The sequence below is a fragment of the Solenopsis invicta genome, chromosome 11 (genome assembly GCF_016802725.1).
Source record: "Solenopsis invicta isolate M01_SB chromosome 11, UNIL_Sinv_3.0, whole genome shotgun sequence".
NCBI lineage: Eukaryota > Metazoa > Arthropoda > Insecta > Hymenoptera > Formicidae > Solenopsis > Solenopsis invicta.
In genome coordinates this window covers 6,306,921-6,321,842 of record NC_052674.1, presented here as the reverse complement: position 1 = coordinate 6,321,842, position 14,922 = coordinate 6,306,921, and the positions used below count along the sequence as shown (strand labels likewise).

At 42.8% G+C, this 14,922-nt stretch overlaps 2 protein-coding genes across 4 annotated transcripts; one reads left to right on the top strand and one right to left on the bottom strand.

The window, feature by feature from the left end:
• Positions 1-1,652: 1,652 nt before the first annotated feature.
• On the top strand, positions 1,653-14,839 carry LOC105200555. 3 transcript variants are annotated; one of them, XM_039455011.1, is made up of 4 exons: positions 1,653-1,806; positions 2,222-3,060; positions 4,992-5,352; positions 6,846-12,976. In XM_039455011.1, the coding sequence occupies exons 2-4, from the start codon at positions 2,885-2,887 to the stop codon at positions 11,868-11,870; spliced, it is 5,562 nt and encodes a 1,853-aa protein (XP_039310945.1). In that variant the 5' UTR covers positions 1,653-1,806; positions 2,222-2,884; the 3' UTR covers positions 11,871-12,976. The 3 variants fall into 3 exon arrangements, with proteins under 3 accessions (XP_039310945.1, XP_025988323.2, XP_025988322.2); XM_026132538.2 differs by lacking the exon at positions 1,653-1,806 and adding an exon at positions 14,704-14,839 and having other exon boundaries at positions 2,692-3,060; positions 6,846-10,712; XM_026132537.2 differs by lacking the exon at positions 1,653-1,806 and having other exon boundaries at positions 2,692-3,060; positions 6,846-10,712; positions 10,897-11,061.
• On the bottom strand, positions 12,121-14,226 carry LOC105200568 (negative elongation factor E). Its single transcript, XM_011168204.3, has 3 exons — positions 14,010-14,226; positions 13,313-13,803; positions 12,121-13,211 (listed from the first exon to the last, which is right to left on the bottom strand). Exons 1-3 carry the CDS (start codon positions 14,097-14,099, stop codon positions 12,968-12,970), a joined length of 825 nt encoding a protein of 274 aa, XP_011166506.1. The 5' UTR covers positions 14,100-14,226; the 3' UTR covers positions 12,121-12,967.
• Positions 14,840-14,922: the final 83 nt, after the last annotated feature.

Sequence of the window (14,922 nt, the reverse complement as noted above, 5' to 3'; positions counted from 1 at the left end):
TCACCCACGCGCGCGCGGAAACGTCTCTTCTCCTCCGCTCGTTTATTTATAAGCAAAAAGTAGAGCGCGGTCTACGAGCTTGACGAGGAGGAGGTTTGACGTTAACCGTACGGATGACGACTCGCACACGGGATGAGCGAGCGGCCATGCGAGTCGGAAGATTATCGAAGAAATTGCCAGGCGCTCACTTGTACATGCGATCACCCTTTCCCCTCAACAACATCACACTATATCGGATCTTTAGCGGCTGTACGAACGTCGTTATAGAACTCCTAGCGTAACACACACACATACACACACAATGTATTATATATTTACACAATACGACACATACATACACGTGCTGTATATTCTATATATTTTATAAAGTATTGCAAAGGTATATGGAGCGTTTCAGACCTACTGGACCATCTTTCAGTCGCGGGATCGTTAATCATGTCTTCGAACGAAGTTTCCTTCTTTGCGAGAATGTAAATCGTGCAGCGCTTTCCGTCATTTTGTCTTATAGATTAAATATCTGGAACGAGTGAAATTAAAAGTTCGTCGAGAAGCAAACCTTATTTAAAGTTAGCTGAGAAACGACACTTCGTTATTTATTTACACTTGTGAAACTTAGATCTCTCATTGTCTATGTCTCGAGACCTATTTGCATTCTACATCTAGAGCTTCTCGGTTTAACATTACTAACTGAAACGACGTGGTATGTCTGGAACACCCTGTATAATAGATATCGAAGAAAAAAATATATTACATATAACGTTTTATACAGATTGTCTCATAATGAATGGTGCCTTCGAGAAGGAAGTCTGTGCGTGCAAAAATAAGTGAGAAAGGTAAACTAATTTTTTTTTGTACGAGACTCCGTTTTTATGAAAATTTCAGAAACCAAAGAGAACCTAACGTTTTTTGCGGTTTAGATGATCGATTTCGATTTATTTTTGTACGTGAAATTAATTCTCGATTTTACCATTCGTTACTGAATACTCTGTACAATATGCAGGGTGTCACAGAATTATCATCTTCTACTGCCACATTTCTCTATTAATTTAAAATCACTTTTAGTCGAAATGTGGAGCATAAAGCATCCACGAGTCATATATCAATTCTTACAGATTCTCTTTGTTTATTAAGATTAAGAATGAATGTGACTGCATTATGCACGATGTAGTCGAAATTAAGAAGGGAAGACCAGCTCTCTCGATTAATCTTTCAGTATACGTGAAAGATGTACCGGTAATCTTGGGACACCAAAATACACGTGTATACACTGCGGAAAGATCATCCGTACAATACAGAATTACGAATATGTACAATTACGAACGTGCAGCTTTAGAGAAAAATGCAACGCAGCTGCGTCTTTCTCTACGAATTATTTTTACATTGACCGAGGTGCATTAACAAAGTCGACATCATCAAGCATTGTATCGCGGTGCTGGCATCGAGTGCCAAGATGTGACACAATCGCCGAATCCATGTTGCCGCGCATGACGTTCGTCCGCCTTTATATCTTTCTTTATACACTCGCGCGTACTGCGAGATACGATGCGCGTCATTGCAGCGAGATTGTTCGAAAGGAAAAAATTTCACTTTCAAATCAAATCACGTAATCTTGGTTTCCCTACTATCTCAAGTCGAAAACACTTTCCTGCTCCGAGAGACGTACGGCTTTTACTCGGATTCATCGAACTGCGCTAGTTTTATCCTAGCTGCGAGAGGAGGATCTCCGAGAGGAATAATTATCAAGAAACGGAAACGGAAGTTTTTCAGAGTGGAGGATTGCGCGCGTGCATGGATCGTGTAAGGATCGTAAGTCTCCGACTTTTTCTTTTAATTTTTGCAGCGCGGCATCTCGATGTTTTTATCGCGTTTATTTTAATCGCGGTTGTATATCGCTCTCGTAACGACGTAAAAAATAATATTTAAAGAGCAGCGGCTTTGTTCATAATTAAATAACGAAAGAGACTGAGACGCGTGAAAGCGCTACCGCTGTTGACCTTCCTTGATAATTAAGATACCGGTAAGTGGCGCTAATGCAACATAGAATACCGCAGCTGCACCCTAATTTCCTGCTGCGTTAGCGGCACTCGTCAGTGTCATTTATCGCTGAGAGATGACGGCGAGTAAGTGAGTTTGAGTAGTTCCGTACCTTTCACAAATCACGTTGATTCGCTTTCTTCCTCGATAACTGAAGCTACCAACATACCTCGTTAACTCGTTACAGAAATATCGTCAAGATCGCTTTTGGTACTTAGCCAAATTGCGAGAGTCTCATCGGCGCGATTTTCTTTACGTTTACTAAATCAAGACCAAATGAACAAAAGGAGAAGCACCCAACCGAACCGTCTCGGCGATGCACCCGCAGTAGAATTCGCTGCGACAGTCCGCGTGGATCGCGGATGCACCAGGTGATCCGGTGGCTCGAACGACCCGAGACAGTATCGTAGCCCGAATAACGGAGGCTGCTATAAATAATCCGATGTCCATCCCGGTCGCGCTCGCGATGGGCGGTCGAGGGTACAGAAGGGAGTCGCCTAGGAGCCGCTGCAGCGGGCTGCTCTAGCGGACCGCTCAGCCTCCTTCTCTCCACTTTGTCTCTTCCCCTATCTTTCTCTCTCTCTCTCTTTCTTTCTGTCTCTCCCTCTTCCCTTCGATCGAGAGGCAAAGGGTATTTCGTGGACGACGTTTCGAGAAGAACGACGGAACGTTGTCACCGTCGTCGTCGTCGTCGTCGTCGTCGTCGTCGTCGTCGTCGTCGTCGTCGTCGTCGTCGTCGTCGATCCTTGATCATCGTTCAGGTAGGCGGATAGAGGAAGTGGAGACTGGAGGAGGTGGAGTATAGTGCCGGACCTCCGTGTGCGGCCGCGGCATCTCCCCGGGGGTGGGGATGGAGCCGGAGCAACGAGGACGCACTTCACGGGCATCGTCGACGTCGAGCCTCGGACGCGAGGTCCGTTGCGGGTGCCAGTACTATCAGAGCGACTCGCTTCTGCCGGAACGACGTGCTCTCCTCGTCAGACCGTCATCCAGGACGATGCAGCAGCCACCTGCGGTCCGCTGCAGGTCAGTATCCCCCTGTGTATCAACGTCCCGTCCAACTCGAAACCGACGGGAAACACATTGGTCCAGCCTCGAATACGTCGACTACGTAAAGTGGTCTCTTCCATTGGGAGATACCTATCTATTTTATTGATATTACTCGCGCATCAGATAGGTTACACCGTACGAAACCCGCGTCGCGTATCACCGCAGCTATTTAAGGTTTGCCCGGGTGGCTATAGATAGAAAGCTCGGTCAGCTCCCAAATCCGCCAAGTCCATTTCCCCGTCCGCGACCCGCGTGTCCCGCATTCGCGTACCGGTACACGCGCGCACGCTGCGATGTCCCCGGGAGGAGGCTGGACATCTGGACGGGACCGCGTTACACTGAACAGAGCGCGTTTGCATCGGGCGTTGGGAGTATCAGACGTAATTCAATCAATCCAAATTCCGACATTACACAGTAGCAAAATAGTCTTGTTTATTAATGCAATCAATGCAAGATGTATTTCAAACAACGCGAAAATTTTAATACATTTGAAAGATGATCTGAAAAATGTTTAACGTTCTCCCAAACATTTTTGCGAAGTTGTGTCATTTTGGATTTTTCTATATTTGTAACATAAAAAAATTTGAACTTACTCAACTTATTTCACTATCATCACTTTCGATTCCTGACTTGTAGTAGTAGAGAGTGAAAAATTTGTAGATACAATCGTGAATTCTTTACATGGAGAAAAGTAATTTCAGAAAATTATGAAGGGATAAAATATTTTCAGAAAATTGTGAAGGGATAAAACGTTATAGAAAGTTGATGGCAAACGTGTGGAGTACTACATCCTTTAAAGGAATAGCTTTTTAAGGACTTTTCTGTTTAGTTCTAAAAAAAAAAATAAAAGACGAACAACGTAGAATGATATGAGGACAGGTATCAGTTAATGAGTTTTGTTCGATCGGTATGATCTTTTCGATGTAGGTGTAATTTCGTCCTGTGTAATTTCGTCCAGCACTCGTTTACGTTGGTCTCATGAGATCAAAAAGGGGTCAAACATGTGTGGGGTAATACATCATCTTCGAATAGGAAAAAATAGAAGAATATGTAAAACGGAGCCTAGACACGTTTAGAATAACAAATTTCGTGGTATGATATGCAATATATTATTTTTTTTATTGTAAATATAACAAGTTATCATCAGTTATCGTACATTAAGAAAACTTAAACCTCAAATTTTCAGGAATAAGAATTAGTCTTTTCATCATGTATCATATTACCATAACTTTCAAACATAACTTGCGCATTTTAGCAAGTCGCATTTGCAATTCGAGAATCGCTGAGATTTTGATAACATTGGGTCGTTAACCGTGACTCAACTGATAAATTTTATCGATACACGATTGCATTGCATTCGATATTTTGGTCGTTTATTAATATTCTATCAGAATAATAAACAAACTTTGCCTGAACGGCAAAACCTAACCAAAGACATCTCATTACGTTAAAAGTACATTTAAAATTTACAGCTTTACGAATAACAACGTCATAAGAAATGAAGATATTTCTTAGTTATTTATTGTTTATTTAATGTTAGATGATGGTCATCTATAACTGGCGCCTGACTTTCTATTCGCGTCTTTCCCAGTAGTCACTGGTGACTGGCCCGCTTAAAATTATTCAAAAAGCTTGTAAAAAATAAGTATGCTATTTAATAAACTTTGGAATAACGTAAATAACTAGATAATAATATAAAATAGAAGATGCGCTAGCTGACGATTAATAATTTTCACTTTTAATCACATTGCCCACATTTTATTATTACATTCTTATGATAATAAAAATTCTATCGCGGCGACAAGACGTGCAAAACTCGCTGGGCAAACAACGTGTTGACGGTTCAACGCAAACACGTAGTTTTATTTATATTGGCCTGACAGTATAAGCGTGAATCTTCATTACAGCGAGCACGATTACGAACCGATCGCGCCGCCGCCGTCGTCGCTGCCGCATCCGGCGACGGCACCGGTCGTGCGAATCACCGACACGGACGTGATGCCCGTCGCTGACAGCGACGACAGCCTCGACGACCGGGGCCGGCTGCCGCCGGAGCTGATCCTGGACGGCGGCGTGATTCTCCCGCTGGATGGCAAAATCGAGTACACCGCGATGGAAGGCCGCGAACTCGGCGAGACCGGCGGCGACACTTCCGCCGAGGAGCTGGAACCCACGGCGCAACAATTTCAAGACAGGCTTGAGGAACGATTCCTCGCACCTACTCCCTACACCGAGTCTAGAACCGACGGCGAGGTCAACACTAGTCAGGTAGTGTGTCCACAGTTTGACCTGATAAATATTCACAATGAAATATACGAGGAAAAAGGATTTGTCCTAGAAAATTTGTCTCATTCACGAAATAATTGTGAAACGTGACTGATAGCTTCGAAACTCAATCAATATAACGAGATAAATCTAATGAAATATTTTTATAAGAATCTTTTTAAATTGGTATAATAATCTTAATTTTCTTTTTCATGAAGTTTATTTTTTTATTTTACCTGTCTAGAATTTACGGTTTGATTTTTTTACTTGAAATTATGTCTATCTTCGTTTTTGAAACAGTTTTAACCTTTTATATCGAGATAAAATAACATAAATCGGTAAATCAATATTCATTGGCCGAGAATCGCGGCTGCTGCGAAGGCTCCTCGTTCGCGAATTGAACAAAAAGGGAATAAAATAAAAAACGGTTAAATATAACTGCCGCGCACGAATCGATAGAGACCCCCGGAATTTAAAAGCGTCACGAGACTCGCGGGGCTTGTCTTGTCTTTAGTTTGTCACTCGCGCCGAATATGTCGCCTATATTTAGCGAAACTCGCGTGTAAAAAGGAGGCGCAAACACGAGCGTGTCACTGTCCGATTGTGCAACACCGTTCGCTCGCAGAGTGTTCCAGAAAACTCAAGCTTCTCCATCGGTGGCGCAATCGGATCCAAGAATATATATGGCGCCGCCGGAATATTAATCATCCCCCGACCTTGCCGATATTTTTCAATGAGGACGTGAAGTCGTTCGCGCACAAATTCGCGTCCCGCGTCAGCTCGCGAAAGTCTTTGCGATTTATTTCGGTGGATCCGACAATAGATTTGAAATGGATTCCGAACATGACGATGGCTTCACGATTAGCCCCACACACACAGCTAGCGGCTAGCTACTTCACATTATTTTAAAATATTCACTTTTAATGCACTTTGCGTGTTTCTAAATGGCATTGCATGTCGAATGCCTCGCACGACACTAATTCATTTTCATTGTGACCTTAAAATGAATTCTTTTCTAATATTTTAATTCTAACTTCCAGGTTTTTTTTTTTACATAAAGCATAAAAAAGTTTCTGCTAGCGATATCAAATAATAGTTTATAATGCAGAAATTTTCTGTTTATTACATTAAACGTACATAATTAAACTTTTTAAACATAAGCGGGAAAATATTATTTGAAGGAGTATGAAGAACAAACATTCAAATGAACTATAAAATTAATGTAATTTATTAGAATTAAAAACATTTGATCATATTTTATGTAAAACTAGAAAAAATACATAGAAGAATGAAAGATTAATTTATTATAATTAAAATCGTGATTAAATTTAAAAATTAAAAAAAATGTTAGCTACATTTCTAATAGTTTCTCAGAAATTAATACATACAGAATGATTTTTTTTAAAAATGTTTCTGAAAGCTACAAATTTCTTTTTTTAGATAAAGTTTGCATTTTTAACCTGGATTATTTCTTACAGAAGCATTTTTCATTCCAGGTAGACTCGTCGGCGATGGAGGAGCGCGGTGTTCGTGGCCTGCCTCAACGTCTGAAGACACAGGCTGGCAAGCTGCGCTCTCGACTCCGTGGTTTTCAGCGGCCTACATTGTCGTTTTCGCAGAAACGGCAGAAGCCTGAAAAAACAACGACGACGACGACGACGATAACGACAACGACCGTAAGATCTGCGACGGCGAGCAGCGGCAAATCGGACAAATCCCGCAAGTCCGTGGAAAAGCGACCAAGCAGAATTGACAGAATAAGAACGTCCATCTCCGAGAAGACGGGAAAATTCAATCTGCCCGATCGGCCGAAATTCAGTCTGCCCGACAGATCGAAATTTCACCTACCGGAGAGACCGAAATTCAGTTTCCCGGACAAATCGCGTTTCCACTTGCCAGACAAGTCAAAGTTCACCATCAAGAAGCCCAACATTCGTTTGCCTGGTGCGTTCACTCGCGTTAAACGGTCACCTTTGCGCGAACAGCAGCAGCAGCAGCATTCGACGGAGTCTACTGCCGGCTCCAAGCGCAATATCTTCGACTTCGCCACGTATCCGCGCATCTTTGACAAGAAGTCCAAGAAGCGTGGCGAGTACGCGACATCCTCTCCCAAGGACTCCAGAGCCCAGTCGGCGGAAAGCGCAACTTTTCCTCGCTCTCGGAAGGGAAAGTCCTTCAGCGCCAGGTGGGCGCAACGTTTCGGAGACTCAGCTTACGTTCAAGACCAAGATCATGCAGAAGAAGCGGCGGGAAGTGATGGCTCTCCTCCATGGCATCAGAGTTCGATGGAGGAACCGCCGAGACTGTCCGCTAGAACGGAAGAGGAGATACTGGCGGCTGCTCATGCGATTCCCTGGGAGGATACAAGAAAGCGAGAGCAATACGACGAAGAGGAGATACAGTACATGGACTATGAGCAGGAATCATCAGAGATGTCGGATCGACATCCCGCACCTCCGAAAAGATCTTACAGATCACGAAGGCAGGACAAATCGTATGAACACGAGCAAGTGATGGAGGTAGATCCAAAATTATATGATGATCAAAGAATAAAACACGTTCATCAAGATGACATTGATGAGAACGAAGACGCGGCAATGCAAGACAATTGGCATGCGGATCAGCAGATGATGCATAAGGAGAAATTCAGACCGATCCCGAGGTCGCGTTCGTTGGATGAGGATATGCCACGAGTTCTGGAACAAGATAGATACGATGGAGCGTTCATGGCAGTGGATCCAAGGTTATTTGTACTACGCAAGATGGCGTCTGACGAGGAGGAAGGCGAAGAGGAACATGAGCCTTCCTCGTTACAATCTGATCGAGAGCAGCAAGCGTCCAGCGGCAGTTCCTGCGATCGAAGGCGTCGCGGAGTGATAGAGGAGATCGACTCGGACGAGTTCTTTCTGCGGGCGAGTGGTATTAGCCAAGATGACATGAACCTGGGTAATTACTTGACCGATGAGATCCGAGATGCTCTCAGGGCAGAAGTCATCAACGCGTTGCAGGACGATGAGCTTCCACCTACTCCGCCTCAACGTCCTATGAGAACTTTACGGAAACACAAGGCAGGTTTAGTGGAATCCGATGAAGCGGTACCACCGGTCAGACCAAAACGAGAACGATCGGCAACGTCGCGACACAGTCGAGAGGCGTCGATCGAAATGTTTCGCGAGCGTACCAGAAGTGATTCCAGAAGTGACTCTAGACACCGCGTGGTGTATCAGGCGGAGGGGGATCAACCGGAACCATCACAGGAACCGTTGGATGATATAGTCGTGGTGAAACCAGTACGCAGAAAGTCAAGATCGTCCTTGCGCAGCCACTCGCAGCCGCCGATGGAGACATCGATACTCTCTCCTTCGACACCCGTTACTGTTGTACCTGACTCGTCCACTGTCCTTTCGAGTATGCCACCGGTTGTACCGGTACGTAGAAAGCGTTCACACCGGGAAATGGTGATGGACCGGAGAAACGGTGACGTGGGTGCACCGATTTGCAACGGTCATCGCGACGTATGGGAGATCGAAATCATCGAGTCTAGGAAGCCAGTGATTCCGGCGAAATCATCACGATCACGGCAGTCGCTCGAACAATTTACAAATGGCGACATCGTCATGTCCGCTAGTCACGAAGACATCGAAAATTTAGATATGCGATTTCGACAGGAGGACGCTGCGCCGGAACCGGTGCCAATACCACCGAAAAGACGATCTCGCTCGAGAACGATATCGGCCGCTGCTGATGAGGACAGGACGTCGCACGGCGCAGAGTCGCTGCCGGAGGCCGGCTACATTGAAGAGGACATACCGCAGGAAGAGGAGAATGGCTCGGCGCAAGATATCCCAGGTTACGCAATTGTGGAGAAACGGGAGAAACCACCCAGGCCACCACCGCCCAGAAGAAAACGCAACAAGTTTGCCACGACTCCGAGACCAACCCCGCCTAAGCGACCTCATCGGGCGTACAGTACTCTGGGACCCACTAGAACGAGAGACATTAGTATGACGTCGGAACCAATCATCAGCATGATTCTAGCATCGTCCGAATCCATGCCGTATATCGAAGTCGATGAGGAAGAAATTGAACATCGAGACTTTCGCAGCGGCGAATTGCTCAACAAGATACAAGGCCGCCCGCTTCCAGCGCCACCACGACCACCCAGGGCGAAGAAGGAGCCGATGATGGGACGACCTCGCACCCCATTCGAATATGCGGAAACAACAGAGGCAACAACGGCGACGCAGACCGATCCATTGCCGGACGATATGGTGATCGAGGAGATCACTCAGGCGAAGCTCATAATGACACCTTCTAGATCGGGCTCGCAGATAATGGTGGTATCGATGGAACATATACCCAGTCCAAGCAGAACGACCACACCTACCGTACCTCCGCTACCGATGCCACACTTTCTGCGAAAAGAGGGAGAGCAAATGGAAGAAGAAGAGGAGGAAGAGCGACTTCCAGGAGAAGAGGACATCCAAATTGCGTATGACACGATGTCACTAACATCACCGTCGCCCACGAGAGAAATCGACTTAAAGGACATGCACAGATCGGCGCCGCATCTAGAAGAACGTGTCATGGAAGAATCGCAAACGCGACCTCAAGTCAAATTGGGTTTGCTGCCCGATGAGCCGCTGAGAATTAGCAGCCTCGAGGTCGGAGATTTAAAAGTCGATCGATTGAGCGTATCACAAATAGAAGCACACAAAATCGTAGCATCCGAGGTGGATGCGATGATGATTACAGCATCGGAATTGAGAGGCGGCGATTCCATGGAGGAAAGTTTCTCACCGGCCATTATCAGAGAGCTGATGGCGATCAGAAGTCACTTGGAGACCGTAATGACTACCCAAACGCAAGAGAGATATCGCGAAAGTGAGAAGCAGTCCACGAGCCACAAAATAACCGACATTCCCACCACGGATAACAGTCGAGTTCAGGAACGACAACCTGCTTCGCAGGATGTTCCTTCGGAGCAACAGTCTGTCTCGCAGGATGTTCCGTTGGAACGGCAGCCTGTTTCGCAGGATGTTCCGTCGGAGCGGCAGCCTGTTTCGCAGGATGTTCCATCGGAGCGGCAGCCTGTTTCGCAGAATGTTCCGTCGGAGCGGCAGCCTGTTTCGCAGGATGTTCCATCGGAGCGGCAGCCTGTTTCGCAGGATGTTCCGTCGGAGCGTCAGCCTGTTTCGCAGGATGTTCCGTCGGAGCAGCAGTCTATTTCGCAGGATGTTTCATCGGAGCAACAGTCTGTTTCGCAGAATGTTCCGTCGGAAGCGACCAAACCCAACGAGACTGTCGTGAATGAACCAGCGTCGACGGAAGATGAGAAGACCGAGACTGGCGAGGACCAAAAGGTTGTTAAAACAAATGTAGTAGATGTCAGGGACAAAGAGATATCACCTCCCCTCTCAGTTGCTCAAACCAAAGAATTTCCTTCCCCACAGACACTTACGATAGATGAGTTAGAATCCAAGGATAAAGACGAATCTACCATAAATTTACTCACGGTCGCTCAAGATAAGTCCTTACAAATTTTAGATTCCGAACATCTCCTAACTTTGAGTTCGCAAATTACGTCGGGCTCCCACGTGGATGAATCTCGTGCCTCGTATCCTCCGTCAGATGCGCCTTCGATCCAACCTTCCGAATTGAGAGAGTCGCCGGAGCGCGTCGGCGAACCTCCGAGTATCTCTGTCCAGACTACTACTGCTACTATTACTACTACTACTACTACTACTACTACTGCTACTTCTACCACTACTTCTACCGCTACTATCGAGCTGGGCGCAACGTCTACGAATCTTCGTGGGAGCAAGGACGATGTGTCCGATAGTAAAGAACATACCCCTCGCATATCGAGGTCTCGATCTCCCTCGCCCAGCAAAGGTATTATGCGGCAAACCGCGTCTCCGGTCCGATCGTTGCCACCAGCCATCTCCGTGACCCCCGATACACCCGATTCGACCGTACCGAGACACGGTAGTATCTCTACGGACGCTAAACCACAGCGTGCCGTCATTTCCTATTCTTCGAACGCGAAACACGACGTCGCTAAAGACAGTCAACCACAGCGTGCCGTTATATCCCAATCTTCTGACACGGAACAATCCCTTACGGAAAAGCAAAGGGAGTCCTCTCAATCGCCAGTATCTTCCTTCCCCTTACGTTCGACTCACTTCATCGCCTTTCCAGCTTCCGAAATTCCAGCTCAGTTCTTTTCTTTGAGTGAAATGCCAACGAGTCAACGTTCTGATACAGAACCCGGCGTTATAGACACTACGCGGCAGCTTCTTCGAGCACTCCGATTGGCCGGTATAAATGCCATGAGGTATTTCATAGGATATTTAACGTCTACGTTAAGTATGGATAACACGAGAGAAAAGATCAGAGAAGTGGAATTAGTAATATGCGCCTTGTTACTTCTGATCGCAGGCTTGTTGATATATTATTTCAGTAGTACACGGATTGTAACACATCATCATCACTGGGATTATTTCAATCCGCCTAAATAGCACTTCTACAATCCGATTTGCCATCGTGTATACAAATTCGTAAATAGTTCATTGGTTCGTAGAAAGTAAAATTTCATATTTCTAAGTGTATAAATCTGTTTTATATAACAATTTTATTTTGAAAAAAATATAGACTAGGACACGACAAGTAAGAAATTCGAATGGAATTATAGCTCTTGTATACATATCAGAATAAAGCGAAGTGCCAGGTTTGTAAGAAATAAATTGTAATTATATTACTAATATATGCCAAATATACAATTATAAACTTTAATATATTTAAAGAACACTATTTATAATAATTCGGATAATTTTATGTGTTATATACACATACATCACACAATAACTTATATTTAAGAAAAAATATTATTTAATCGAACCTTTGTGATGTCTTAATTTGCCAGAGAACAATCTCTTTTAATTTTTTCTAATAGTAGATAGAACTCGTTTTTTTATGTAGAGAATAATGTGCATTCAAAAGTTTTAATAAGTATTTTTAATATAATTATTAATACTTAATTCTGCTCTTTTTTACAACAATGATTTTATAACTTTTCAAAAAAACTGATAAGAGAAAAGGATACAGTGGTACAATCTCCCATTTTTTCCAATTAAAAGAATCGCTAGTAAAAGTCTAAATAATAGAAATAATGATATCCATATAGATAAACCAATATGGATAATAATTACCACTTAATAAAATATCATTAATAAAGACATTCTACTAATCAAAATTAGTAATTACTAATGAGAAAATACAAAAAAAGAATTAAAGATTATAGTTTAACTGATTAACGAGGTTCGACTGTATAATATTTTTCTGGTACATATATAGATGCATATTTCTATACTATTATGAATTTTGTTATAATTATGTAATAATAAATCAGTTACTAGATAGCGAATACATAGATATTTAGTATATGAATTTGTTGGCAAATATATGATGGATAATGAGATGTGGAAGAGGACAATATAAAAAATATGGATGTAACAAAATAAATTGTAGGTATAGGTTATAAATATCGGTATTATATACATTGTTTATACAATTTTGGCATTTCAAAAGTTATGGTACAATGAAAATACCTGAGGTTTTAATGGAAGAGATCCTCTTCATATACTTTAAGCTCTCGCCTATCTTTATGTGCACTTTTCTGTGAATAATTGGCCGCTATCGGTGACCACATAGAGCTAGACATAGTGTCGCTGACTGGTTCTATTATCGGCTGCCTTCTCGCTAACGATACTTTCAATTGGATGGATGAGACCATACTACCGTCCATTTCGCTTATGGCTCTCTCTGCTGCTTCAGCTTTTTCAAAAGTGATAAAGCCATGGCTGTAGAAAGAAACAAACAAAATTAATTATTAACAATTATATCAAAAATATCTATTAAAATTTTTAGTAAACATTAATAAGAAAAAATGATTTGTATTTACTTTTTTTCAACTTCCATGGAAATATTGACTATATTTCCAAAGCTCTGGAAGTGCTTTTTTAAATAATCCTCTGTTATCTTATAACCAGACACGAATATTGTATTTCCTGCACGTGGCTTAACTTCTTGTTTAGCAGGAGATTGAGTATCACCAGTGTTTCTTTCCCCTGTGTCTTGAGCGCCGACAAAGCTATTGTATAAATCCTTCACTCTTGGCCTCGCTGCCTCTGTTTCTTCCTCCTCCTGTGTTGCTGAAAATGGTTGGTAAGAGCTAATCGTCTTTTCTGTACTGTTTAACTTCCTTTCCAGTCCGCGAGATCTTTTGAAGGTTTGTTCTGGCCGCTTAGGAGTCTTCGGAGCTGTGATTACACCAGATTTGATCAATTTCTTGGCTACTTCGCGAGCGTCTCTCGCTTCCGTAGGTCGTTTTGGCGTCTGAGGAATGCGTTCCACTTCTTGTTTAGGAGCCTTCAGATCTTGCAGCGCTTTTTTCTGTAAAGCAAAGAGTGACCGACTATCGAAGATAAAGATAACTATTATATGACTAGACATACAATCATATTCACTCGAGAAAACAATACGCTTGTAATTTAAACAGAAATTTCGTTTGACTTTTATGTTATGACTTAATCGAGAGAGGTATCTAATAGTTGAATTAAATTTTATCACATGCTTAAACACAAAAACATAACCTGTACCTTTCTTTTGAGTTTGCTGAATTTTGTTTGCAGCATCAACTCTTCCTCCGTTAGGTTTGACGGAAAATGTAGGTACACCATACTTTGCATGTAATATCAACGACGAAAGAAGTCCTTTAAGCCCGCCTTGCCACAGAGAATTTATTTTCAAAATTCTTTTCACAAGACGCGTCTGGTGAAACCTTAACGACCCTAACCAAACTTCGGGGAAAACAGAAAAGAGTCTCTCATATGTGTAAACGTGTGTTAAGTGCAAACTCGCGCACAGTCACGTACATATGACAGTGCAATAAGAGGTACCGTTGTGCCCTTCGCAGAAAAAGGTGTTTTAAATTTAAATATATATTTTGAATCAACTCGGTATTAATTAAAAGAGGACATTAAATTTATTTCGCTTTGTTACGATTTTGCTTTCATAATTTATAACAGTCTAATAATTAAAACACACATTAATATTACAGTATGTTTTATTATAATAATTCTAATAAAATATTAATTATTAAATAGGAAATATATAAAAGAAACAACAATATTTATATAACAATAATTAAGAATTGCATTACGATATGTTATGATATGTATATTGTTATTATATATATATATATATATATATATATATATATATATATATATATCAAATATCAATATGTTTTAGAAATTATAAATTAGTTAAAAATATTTGTTTGTTGGATAGGCCTAGGTACGGGTTTGTTTCGAGCGGTCACGTGATCTGTTTCCCAGCTGACGCACGTGAGCTTTCTTCAACACCCACACGTTTACTGCGCATGGGTCGAGCCGTCGAGGTCTCCTGTCAGTATCTGACACAATCTGACATCACTCGGTCCTTGAATGCGTTCCCGCACTTACCGGATTGCGCCGGATGCTTCTCGAGAGGTTGTCCTCTCGAGAAAGA